Here is a 12,009-nt window from a genome sequence, read left to right as displayed (position 1 = left end):
CAAAATAAATAAATAAGTAAAAGTTTTGGTATGAAATGAGCTGTATCTATGAAAAATGACAATAACTTGTTGCTCTTCTCAATAAACAACGTTTCAGGACTATTTTAAATTAAATTGAAGGATGATGAAGAAAGTTTTTTATTTTGAGGCCTTCGTAATGGCAAATTGGCAAAATGAGGTTTTTTGTAAGCGAACAAACAATGACGAAGTTTCACCAAGCACACCTTTTTCGAAACTGGCGAAACCCATCTCGCCGTACGGTATCCTCGGGTTCATCGCCCTATCGAATAATGTTGTGAGCTCCAAGAAAATGCGTTTTGGGGCGAATTCTAAAGCAGAATTCCTGATAAATATTTATACTGAATTTAAAACTAACACTTTTAGACCGGGGAAATATATCGCGCCTCACGGCCAGCAATCCCGGGAGGCAAACAAATTTAGCCAGCGTCAGAAGGGGGCTGATTGAGAATTTTCGTGAACATGTCTCTTCGGTCACAGTTTATATCATTCCGTATATTTATGTGTAGGAAATGTCATTTACGGGACCGATGAACCGAAGGAAAATGTTTTTTACGCTCTGAAAATAAAACGAACATAATACGTGTATTTAATCCTCAAAACTGCCGTTTTCACTTTCATTTTCCTCTTGTTTATTGTTTTGTTTTTTCCAAAATGGTTCCTCGTATATTGCCGATAATTTATCTACCCGTTATTTCAGCATTTGCAGTTGATATTTGGATAAGAAAACTAAAATCTAAATTTAAAAGATAACTTTAAACTGAAGGATTAAGATGATCATCGAACCACAAACTTCGGACATATTCTTTTTTATTATTTTTTTTTAATGCCAAATAATAAGGAATCTGTTGGTTGGTCACTTATAATCATCTGTCTGACAGTCATAATCTAGTGAGGATTAGGCCGACCATCATCAGTGATCACAAATGACCAACCTACAGATTCTTCATCCTGCAAGAAAGAAAAAAAAAATTACCAGCAGACCAACACAATCAGTTTTTAAACTGAAACCTACTCCCACTCTCACTCACTCTTAAATACATTATTTCCTTTTTACAAACCGTTCACTCAAAATGGTGGAGTACTTGATATTCCTCCATTACCCTTTACAGCTATATAACTAACACAATTGAGGGTTAATACTCAATATTCCGTTATCGGCCTTCTCACACTACACATTCACGTTAATACATACATTCACTCTCAACACATGCTAGGGACACAAAACTATCACTATTATATACAAAAAAATAACCTGTTTCCTCCAAAAATCGGAACAGGGTGCCCAGAGATACTCACTGCCAGCTCAAGCACGATTGTCGTACTAGTGACATTCCTACTCCCTCTATATGGAGCTAAGGAATGACACCCTTTGATTAAGTGGAACACCTTGGACCTTTCTCTACATGCCAGACACACGTGTGGTGATTCCCAAAAATTACTTTTTTTAAATTTTTTATTATGGCCTTATATTGCAATATTAGCCAGAATATAAGTTCAGAGAATGCGATAGTTTTTATTATATTCTTGGGGAAGGGTGTCATGAAGAAAAGGGCTAGGGTTGATGGTGGGAATCGAACCCACGACCACAAGGTTTATAAGTCGAGAGTCTAACATGCCGACCACTTCGCTACCACGGTCCCTCTAAAAGTGTCACCATATTTTTATGCTTTATTTAACAAAAGAAAATAGTTCTGTTTAATGTAAAATCCTAACATTGAAAGCTTTTAATGAGTTATACTGGATATAGTCCTTCAGAAATACAAAACTTAAATTAAGCTTTTTCAACCTTATGGGATCCAAAAGAGTCAAACATTCAACAAAGAATTTAAACTTAAATGAAATTAAACAGTATAAAATACTAATATATTAAAAACAATTGTGAAATTTCCTCTTGGGGTCTGTAAGATAGTGAACTTGTAGATTGGTGGTTTACAATCATTTTGGTCCATCTTTGCTGATTTGGGCTTTTTTAGCTTTTTGCCAGCTTCAGTGGTAAACAATCCAAAATAGGTAAAATAAAACTCAGATCTACTGATGAAGATGGAGAAAGCAAAATGACAGACCAAACTGAAGTGGACAGTTAGACCAATATGGTATGAAATGATCAAATTCAATTTTAAAAAGCAACAGTGGTTCATCTATTTAAAAAAAAATATTTGTAACATATTTCTAGTTGACAAAATCTATTCTTTAACTGTATTTATCAACCCTTGGGGTGCTGATGTTTTTGGAAATTAGTCCAATTGTAAATATATAGGGTTCAAATGCAGGGACACGGCTCAAACCTAAGACCTGTACCTTACAGTGATAAGCAGCCTAAACCGTTCACACACTGACACCGCCCCCCTTTAACTCGTATTAACACTTCTTTTGACAGTTAAAGCATCTCTGCAAGAATTGACTAGTGCTGTCAAGATTTTTCCATTAATGTAGAGCAATTCTATGTGACCTTCAATATACCTTACCAAGCCAGGGCTTTCTCATCACACTGACATAAAGTGGTAAAGTGGTTTTCATAATCGTTTAGACAATAGAAGGGACAGACAGGTCTATCTAACCTGCTGCTTATGGTTAGAAGTATTACATTTACCTTACATTATGTACCATCTCATCATTTCAATCCATTGTACTTTAAATAAAGCCATACAACTATTTAGGTATTCTTTACCATTTAGATGCAAATTTGTATCTCTAAATAGTGTGCGTTCATTACTATTTACTAAAATCATACATTTTTTTTTTTTTTTTTTTGAGAAAGAAAGTTAAGAAAACAGGAGACAAAATATGAGAGTGTGTGGCAAAGATATGTGAGAGAAAAAAACAAGAAAAAGCTTTAAGAATTTTCAGTTTTAAACACAGAGGGCCAGTGATGACTACTTAATGTTTGTTGGCCCGTAAATAATAGTTACTACTTCTAACAGTACAAACTATTATTTTCAAATACTGGAGCTCTCCTTGCAAGCTACATAACAATTTTCTGGTATAAAAATTGTACAAGCGAAACCATTATTTTCAATTCACATAAAACCCTGATGTTCAGTCATAAAAGTAAAGTAGGGTCTGAAGTTGTGTTACTTTGCCAGTATATTGAAATAATAATAATAATAATCAAAAATTTGTATGACGTTAATGTAATAAAATACATTTTCTAAATCACACATTTATAAATTTGATTTTAAACTTTGGATTTTGTAAAGCACTCCAGATGTCTGATTATATGTCATAAAAATAAAATTGCTGTAATTTTTACAACAAAAATTGATACTGCTAACATTCAAAATTGATTGACTCCAAATTTTTAGTATTAACAACACCAAATTTATTTGAAGATCCAGCTGTTTCAGATACCTATCTGGTTGATGATCTTCTGTTACTAGAAAGATTTACAGTTCAATGTTATCCCTTGAAGTTATTTATTTCGAATGAAACGGAAGCACATAATTATTTCAGCTCTTACATTAACTGGGTTGGTTTTCCACGTATTTTTATTTATCTTAGCTTCTTTTATTTACACCTTAAGAAAATCTTTGCGGTTGTTGTGGTGGCTGCCTTATAATAAGAGTTGTAAATTTTAGTGCTGGAACTTTAGGACTGATGGTACGCTCGACAATAAAAACAATAGAAAATATTGTCGATCCAACAATTTTAAGAAGGCGGCAAAATCCGTTTTACATTTATGTTGAAGATGAAGTGATGACTAAAGATTCAAGTATGTCGATAATTTTAACATGGCCTTTTTTTTGAGAAGACGTGTACGTTTTTCCTTTAGATTATCCTTTAAAGCCAACTCTCTGGGATGATACAATAAAACAATGGATAGATTTTGAATACTATTTCTCCCCTTTGATGTGGTGGGAAAAGAAGAAGACTGACCTCATGTGGAGACTGCTTCAAATGTCAAAAGAAGAAGACTGTTGGAGAAACAGAGTAAGGCCACTTGAACATATCATAAAGAGATTCACCCTTACAGGTAAGTCGAAGGTTCTTAAGTTCTTCTAGATATTTTACAATTAAACTTTGGTTCAGTTCTTCTTGCTAATAAAAAGTCATCTAGATTCTGACTACAACCATCTAGCACAGCTGTGTGATGCGAAAACTGCAGTGACTCTTGCGAGGATGAAAGATGCAGATATAAGATTTTTTCGAAAGCCATTCCACTCTCCAAAAGACCCCACAAAATCAGTGGAGGTAAATAAACCGGTGAACATAGATTTGTGCCATTTGCTTGGTTTTTTAAATTCTTATGTCAATGCAGTGTGGAAAACTAGATGATAAAGCCATGAAATTTTCATTGAAATTTTACTCTTGAAGATAAAACACAAAAACTGTAGTTTACTTTGTCGTTTGTTAAATTGCAGTTTTAAATTTTCATTTCCAGATGACAATTTGACATTTTTATTTACTGTATTGTCTTTTTAATATAGTTTAAAGACAATTTATATCAACAATGTTTTTACAGCTTTTTCCTGCATTTCATCATCACTGAACCAACACGATGGTTTATTCAATATTTTTGTTCCCGAACACAAATAATTTTATAATTTTTATTATGTAACACGACTTTTTTAAAGACTGCCTTTTTTAAATTTATAATTTGTGGATTTTTTAAAATTTTTCATGTGGCTTTTTGAATAAATTTGTTGTTATATTTATACATTAAATTTTTGCTATGTTTTGGGAAGTTACACTCATCAGTATCTCGTAATAACCTGGGTGTAATAAGATGGGTGTAAATTCCCAAAACATCAAAAAATTTAATGTAAAAATAAAAGGAAAAATTTAAAAAAACCCCATGGAAAAGTTTTCTTTAACAACAAATTATACATAATTTTATATATTGTGCCAATCAAATAAATTATTTTGCAAAAATTAATTATATTATTTTGTTATCGACCAACTTTGATACACTCTGGATTTGAGAATTTATTGGACATGTTGTTCTTCAAGCAATACATATTATACTGTATTATACATACGCCAAACTTTTGGCTCTATATTTGGCCTTCCTTGGCAATATACATAGGTATTAATAAAAATAATAATGCAAGACACATTGACAGTCAAAGATTCAAATTTTTTTAAAAGACCTTTCTACACCTTTTAAATGTGAATTACTGAACGCTTGGTGTATTTATAATAAAGTGTATTAATTCAAAGTCCACATTCAATAAATTTGCATATCCAACAATTATTTATTTAAATTAAAAGAAAATTCCAATTTTAGGGGGTTGTTAATAGAATATTTGATTTGCTAGTAACTTTGAACAAATGTAGCGAACATTCTTGCATAGATTACTTTCTATCCAAAACTTTTCCTGGTCGTAAGGTGAGGTCAGTTACTGTTTCATCTCAAAATGAAAAATAAATAATGCCCGAATATGTTGGAATAAGAGAAAATACATTTCAGGCCGTACACTCAAATAGATTGCTCAGAATTTCCTCAGTTGCAGACAGTTACTGGTTCTAAACTGTTTACAACGGCTCTTGAGTCTATTTTACACCATTGTTTGAGTGGAAATGTTGTCAGTGGTAAATATAAATATAAAATTTAGTGTAATGGATTTTTTCTGATACGAATGAATAGACCTTGTGGAAGCCGGTGGTCTCCAACTCCTTTATGACATATATCAGTTGGATAGTGACAACTATGAAATCAAGGTCCCTCTGGTGCAGATAATAGTTGAAGTCAGCTATCATCCTGAATATTTACAGGATCTTTTTCAAACAGGTACCAGATTTATAATTTTTTTTAAAAAATGGAATGAGATAGCTTTCTGTTTAAACTAAAGGATGGATTAGGCTGTTGGCTGAATGGATAAAGGATCAGGATCAAAGGCTCTCATCACCTGCAGCATCGGCTCTTTCTAATTTGGAGAAAGATTGTGAAGTCGGTAGAGGTTTCAAAAATGCGACTTACTTGTTGTATCCGACTAATTTGGAATGGAAAAAAAGAAAGGTCGATGTGGTTCTTGTTCATGGGTTAATGGGTGGACCGCATTCTACTTGGCGAAAAGGGCCACACAATAGGTTCACAAGACGTTCCCTCTTGATTCCGATCAAAAATATACTTTTTTTCTTTTATGTTTCTAGTGAATTGGACCCTTGGCAACTAATCCCAGGTATCGTTAATCAAGCACCGATTGTAACAGAAACCCCTTTTGTTATCGAGCCTAGAAAGCCATTCCGTAAAAGTCAAGATACAACAAAATCGCCTATAGATCTTGACTGCGACCTTTTAGATTTTGAGTTTGTCATGACTGACCTGCCTCTTGGGGTCAGTGGAGAATCAAATGACACATTTACTCTGACTTGGTATGTACGGTTCAATCGGTATAATTGTTTTTATTGATCAGTTTTATTCTGAAGTAAGGAAATGCAAGAGGAAATGGCAAATGATTATTGCGGAGATTCCCAATGTTGGCCGAAAGATTGGCTTCCTGAAACCTGTTCTGGTATAAGATTAATAGGAGTTAATTACTATTCAACAATTTCGGACTGGGTTTCATGGTGTCCAATAAGAAGTCGAGGGTAACATGTTTATTTACATCAGACATAATAAAAACAATAAACTGACAATTTTTTTAAACAATTTATTTTTCTTAAAATAAAAATAATGACAATTATTTCAGCCTGTTACCAAAAGCAAAATACCTTTTGGAAAATTTGATCGCATGTGGTGTAGGCGACAGACCGATAGTTTGGATCACTCATTCCATGGGTGGATTGATTTTAAAACACATGCTATTAGAAGGTGATTTTTTACTCTTAAATCAAAAAATTCAATTATAAATGTGTTTTTACAGCATCCAATACAATCGACGATCCTCGATATGCTAATTTTTGCAAAAACTCAAAAGCGGTATTTTTCTTCAGTACTCCACACTTTGGTAGCCCTCTAATTGCACAGGGGAATGAACTGTATGCTTTTTTCTTTATGCCATCTAAAGAGGTTGAAGAATTGAAGCTCAGTAAATATTCAGCGAGTTTGAGATGTTGAAACTGACTAATTCTCAAAAATAAATTTTGTTTACAGACTCACCAGGGTTAATTGAGCTTCATGAACGTTTTAAGAAGTTAGTTTCAAAATACTCTATGAAGATTACTAGTTTCAATGAGACAAAAGCTACTAAATTTTCCGTGTGGGACGTTGAATTAAAATGCTTAACTGATATGACAATGGGTACAAAAATTTAATTATGTAAAAGTATACAAATACAGTATGTATTATAGATAATTATTTATAATTGAAATAAAATATGTTGAGGGCTGTGAGGTGATGAACCTGTAGATTGACCAACTCCGATATCCTAATTTTATTGGTGTAGTCTGTCAAATGCACTTTGCCGCATTCAAAATCTGTCTGTAAGAACTGATGGTCAAGCTACACATTTAATGAATGTAAACTTTGAAAATAAAAAAAAACAATAAAATTACAACATAATTATATACTGCATTCTGAGTTCAAATCCCACCATCAAATTTGGATTTTTCCTTGAAATTTTTTTTCATAAGGCATATAAATCCTCCCAGTTTGTATGTTTTATTTTTGCGGAGGAGCTGATTGGTTTATTTATAAAATTTTAGTTATTAACCCAAAAATTGGCTTAACATTGATTTCTCTTTCATTGTTTAATTAACCACTCTTTTCTTCCACTTTCACTGGTTAGAACTCGGTGCTGAGAGATTTAGCTCTAAATTAATTTATTTACAGAGTGATTTATTTTTCATTTCACATCAGACTAGTTTTGAAGTAATGGCAAAATATAAAAATAGAGGCCATTTTTGACAGAAATTGCCACAGTCCAATGACATGATATGAGGGATATAAGTAGGTGAGGTATCTGACGTATATGATTGTACATGATCTGCAGAAATGGGTTGCATTTAAAACGCCACAAACTCTATGCAATTCAGCCTTGGCGAATGCTTAAGATATATATTTTTTTAATATGCAGTTTTTAAGTTTAGTTCAGTTTTGCTTCTCTTATTTATTAATGATATCCAACTTGCTCTTCCTTCTGCTCAATTTTTATTATTTGCTGATGATCTGAAAATCCATTCCATAATCACTTCTCCTTCCGATTGCTTACAATNCATGGATATACGTCCTTATTCTTTTTATATATATTATTTGTATTTTTACATACATTATTTATATTTTTTGTTATTGTAAAATGTCTTTTTTATAGTGGATTTCGATCCGTAAATAAATAAATAAAAAAATAAATACTTATTAATTCTCCGCTACAATTGATTATATTTTTTGTATCCTTGAAAATTCCATATTTTCAAAAATATCCAGCATAATGGAGGATGATATATGTGCTGGCTTTCATATTTACAAATTTTGTCAGTGTCCAATCATTGATGTTGCTTTGACATATTAAATCTCTCTCTCTCTCTCTCTCTCTCTCTCTCTCTCTCTCTCTCTCTCTCTCTCTCTCACGTTCTCTCGTTTTTCTCTCACTCACTCTCTCTCTCTCTTTCTCTCTCTCCACACGCTACAAAATATAACTATATACAGGGTAAATAACAGAAAAAACTCAATTTCATATATCCTTTTTATTCTTGAAATTGATCACATGTAAACACGGATTAACTCGTACATAACCGTATAATGTTTTATATACGACTGTAAGCACTATGTCACAATTGTTTTCTACCATATTTTTTCCGCAGATTCTGGCACTGGTGTAATTTACAAGTTACCTTTGGGTCATGTGGACATATGTAAACCCAGCAGCAGGTAATAAAATATATTTTTTATGACATTATCATTTTGGGTAGTAGTCTCATTATTAATAAGCACAGCTTTAATCACATTACATCTTTTATTGCGCCGGGTAACAATAACAAAGCAAATAAACTTGTAACGATATAAATTTATTTCTCAAATCATTAACATGGCCATGTTTAACACTGTGCTTAAAACAAATTGTGTCATCTGGTATGAATTCTTTGAAAAGTATTTTTCTCTTCTTTCCGCAGGCTTTCCTTTGTTTACCAGAAGATATCAAGTACAATACGAAGTATTTGTAAAGAAAATAAGTGCTGTCCTAAAAACTGTTTATAAAAAAATAATCTAGGCCCTAAATTTCAAATGCTTCCATTTTGGCACATAAAAATATCCTTACTCTTGAAGGAGTGTGTACATGAAAATATATCTACCGACAATTTCAGCCCTTTATCTAATTAGTACCGTTTTTATAATCTAATTTCTAGTTTGTAGTCAAGATAAAGCTAGAATTTATTAATAAAACAGCTTGTACTGTAATGGTGTTACAAACTTCCACATTTAATATTTGCCATTCTAAGTTTACAGACAAAATATAATTACAAAAATATCACTTTGTAAGCTTTATAATACTAGCTACTTTTTTGTTTAATAAAAGAACTTGTTACAAAATACTCAAAGACTGTTTGATTGTCAAAAGGTCTTTACTGTTTTAAATAACAAATGACTATATGGGAAGAATTATATATTAAAACTTTGTTTAATTATTATACTATTATCACAATCACAAGCTTGCACACTTGTCTTGAACCATGTTTACCAATTCCTTGTAAAGAAAGCACTCTCTGTAAAAATCAACAGGAGTAAATGTGGTGTTTTTTGTTTATTTTGCACCAATTAATGAACGCTTACCTGTTTTTAGGTTTGCAAATGTTCCGATGGTCCAAAGGAACACCATACATTTCTCCCATTTCAGCGTCTAAAAGAGAAAAAAAATGTGAAAGAATCTTATATATCAAACAAATTAATAGTGTTAACATTATTTTTAAAAAAATTTAAATAGGATGAGAAACTAAACAATTGTACCTGCTGATTCTTCAGACACTATTCTTACGTAGAGGATCCCCATCAAAGTGAGACGAGTTTCAATAAAACTTTTAATTTCGACATCTAGCTGCTTTGAGCTGAGCAGATTCAGAAATTTTGTGTGAAGGGTGAGCACTTCTTTGCAGTCTGTTGCCAGAAAAAAATAAAATATATACCAAATGTTTGTAAGCACAAGTGAAAATACCATACTTTTTTGCACTTCAGTCAATTCGATAGACTGTCTGAAAAGTGGAAGATTAAAACTTGCTAGAGGGGAACCCCTGTGTGGCACACTGTAAAACATTATCGCTTTTGTATTTTTTGCTAGTGGCGTCACTTTCTCATCCGGCATTTCACAAGCTAAAAAAAATATATTCGTGAGGTGATGAACTTCTTTGTTCCTTGTCATCTTTAGCAGCCTATTCTTGCTGGTTTTATTTCACAAACACGTGAATTTTACTGTCATCTTGACTTGCCATTTAACCATACATTAGATTACATACTATCCGTGATATTAAAGAGAAAATTATAGCAAAAGCTCCGGAAGATAAAAATATATGTTCAGCTTTATTTCTAGACATATCTCAAGACTTCATATCAACAAAGCTATAATACATAAGCTAAAAACAATATTCCCAAATAATTTGTTGTACTTCTGATCTCTTACCTTTCGGAAAGATTGTTTCAAGCTAGAACATAAAGCGAATACTCTGATTTGTTCAAAATCAAGACTGGCATACCATAAGGGAGCATCTTAAGCCCTTCTATACTTGCTGTATACAAGTGACACCATAGATTGAAAACTTAATTATTGCAACATTTTCCGATGAGAAGCTGCCCTCTCAATGGAAAAAATGTGTCCGGACGTCCATGAATAGACTGTAAATGATGTTGAACATCATCATGACTGGACAGATACTTGAAAAATCAAAATACATGACCAGAAATTTATTTTGTTATACATGTTAACTTCACCAATATAAAATTGGTAGACAAATATATCTCCAAAGCTAACGTAGTACCATTGCAATATTCATTAAAATATTAAGGTAAAAAATTTAAATGGAAAGAATACCTAAAAAAGGGAAATAATTTGACTTCAAATACCAATAATTTTATTGGCTGATATCAACACCATTCCTGACTATCAATACAAAATAAATAAAAATAAGAATTACACCATGATGTATGCAACTCTGAGGTTGTGGGAGGGTGTAGCATAACATGATGGTTTCAAAATAAAACACTAAAAAAATAATAATAATGGTAGATGCTCCTCAGTATGTAAGCAATAGAACATCTCGCACCTCATCACTAAAATCAAACAGATGCTATCTCCATCTTCAAAGCCACCTGAACAACGAGGCCTGCCATCTGCTACAAAGTCAGCATATTGTAAGACGACTGAAGAAGACCAAGCAAGAGTTAATTCTTTAAAAGTACGAGGTTGATTCAACTAAATGAACTATTACAATAAGTCCGTTATATTTCGTGATCCGATTGACGAAATAACTTCTTTAAATTAATTAATCTTTATGTAAGGTATTGGTTGAATTTATTGCAATAAGGGTGGGTTTAGGTGTATAAGCAAACAGTTAATATATATCTATAAAATCAATAGATTATCACCAGTTTAAATAAATTGTATAGTTTTTTTTAATTAAAACAAAATTTATTGTAAAAATATCTTCTTGGATTGTACAAATTTACTGTTGAACATGTCTAAATGAAGAAAGTTTTGTGAAAGACAAAACCAGCTAGAATAGACAGCCAGATTAATCAAAGATTGAGTTTAGTTCTATATTTTAATTTTGTTTTAAAAATGAGCAATGAGGTCGATTTGAAAAAGGATGACCTGATTTTTTTTAAAATCAAATTCTTCATCCTTGTTTTTTAATTCAAAATTATCCCAATTATGTTGAGATAAGATAAAATTTTGTTAGAATTCTCCTTAAATAAAGCTTACCATTGACTAGCATCTGCTTAACATACAGCCCTCCTTTGGAATGTCCTACCCATATAATGGAATGTTTCCCAACCCCTAACTCAAGGAGATTGTGGATCATCTCCCACGCCCTTTCTTCCATGTTGGTCCTGGAAATAATTACAATTTTCATCATTTCAAAAAAAAAAATTATTAGCAGAAAACACATTATTATTGTTTTTAA

The 12,009-nt window shown here is 32.2% G+C and overlaps 2 protein-coding genes across 3 annotated transcripts in view; one reads left to right on the top strand and one right to left on the bottom strand.

The window, feature by feature from the left end:
* The first annotated feature begins 3,224 nt into the window (after positions 1-3,224).
* On the top strand, positions 3,225-9,208 carry LOC106661821 (protein SERAC1). The gene is made up of 15 exons (XM_014385488.2): positions 3,225-3,487; positions 3,597-3,730; positions 3,791-3,991; positions 4,076-4,209; positions 5,246-5,352; positions 5,429-5,550; positions 5,606-5,749; positions 5,811-6,048; positions 6,112-6,333; positions 6,388-6,549; positions 6,651-6,772; positions 6,825-6,989; positions 7,055-7,201; positions 8,701-8,767; positions 9,010-9,208. Exons 1-15 carry the CDS (start codon positions 3,444-3,446, stop codon positions 9,092-9,094), a joined length of 2,094 nt encoding a protein of 697 aa, XP_014240974.1. The 5' UTR covers positions 3,225-3,443; the 3' UTR covers positions 9,095-9,208.
* The window catches only part of LOC106661822 (protein SERAC1), a 31,943-nt gene continuing 28,498 nt past the window's right edge, over positions 8,565-12,009 (bottom strand). For both annotated transcript variants that reach the window (XM_014385491.2, XM_014385492.2), the window contains 5 exons: positions 11,808-11,935; positions 10,052-10,201; positions 9,842-9,988; positions 9,668-9,734; positions 8,565-9,600 (listed from right to left, as the gene is read on the bottom strand). In XM_014385491.2, coding sequence (XP_014240977.1) covers positions 9,540-9,600; positions 9,668-9,734; positions 9,842-9,988; positions 10,052-10,201; positions 11,808-11,935 — 553 coding nt within the window. In that variant the 3' untranslated portion in view covers positions 8,565-9,539. The remainder of the gene's footprint in view (positions 9,601-9,667; positions 9,735-9,841; positions 9,989-10,051; positions 10,202-11,807; positions 11,936-12,009) is intronic.

Source organism: Cimex lectularius, unplaced genomic scaffold, assembly GCF_000648675.2.
Source record: "Cimex lectularius strain Harlan isolate CLEC.00 unplaced genomic scaffold, Clec_2.1 scaffold312, whole genome shotgun sequence".
In the NCBI taxonomy this organism is placed as follows: Eukaryota; Metazoa; Arthropoda; class Insecta; order Hemiptera; family Cimicidae; genus Cimex; species Cimex lectularius.
Note: the sequence above shows the minus strand (reverse complement) of the source record. Positions and strands in the feature narration are given on the sequence as shown.

Bases quoted from the DNA above. Each gene is read 5' to 3' on its own strand.
- LOC106661821 (XM_014385488.2), top strand. From the start codon at position 3,444: ATGAAACGGAAGCACATAATTATTTCAGCTCTTACATTAACTGG. The intron at 3,488-3,596 runs GTTGGTTTTCCA...TGTAAATTTTAG, and splicing joins TCAGCTCTTACATTAACTGG to TGCTGGAACTTTAGGACTGA. The intron at 5,750-5,810 runs GTACCAGATTTA...TTTAAACTAAAG, and splicing joins ACAGGATCTTTTTCAAACAG to GATGGATTAGGCTGTTGGCT.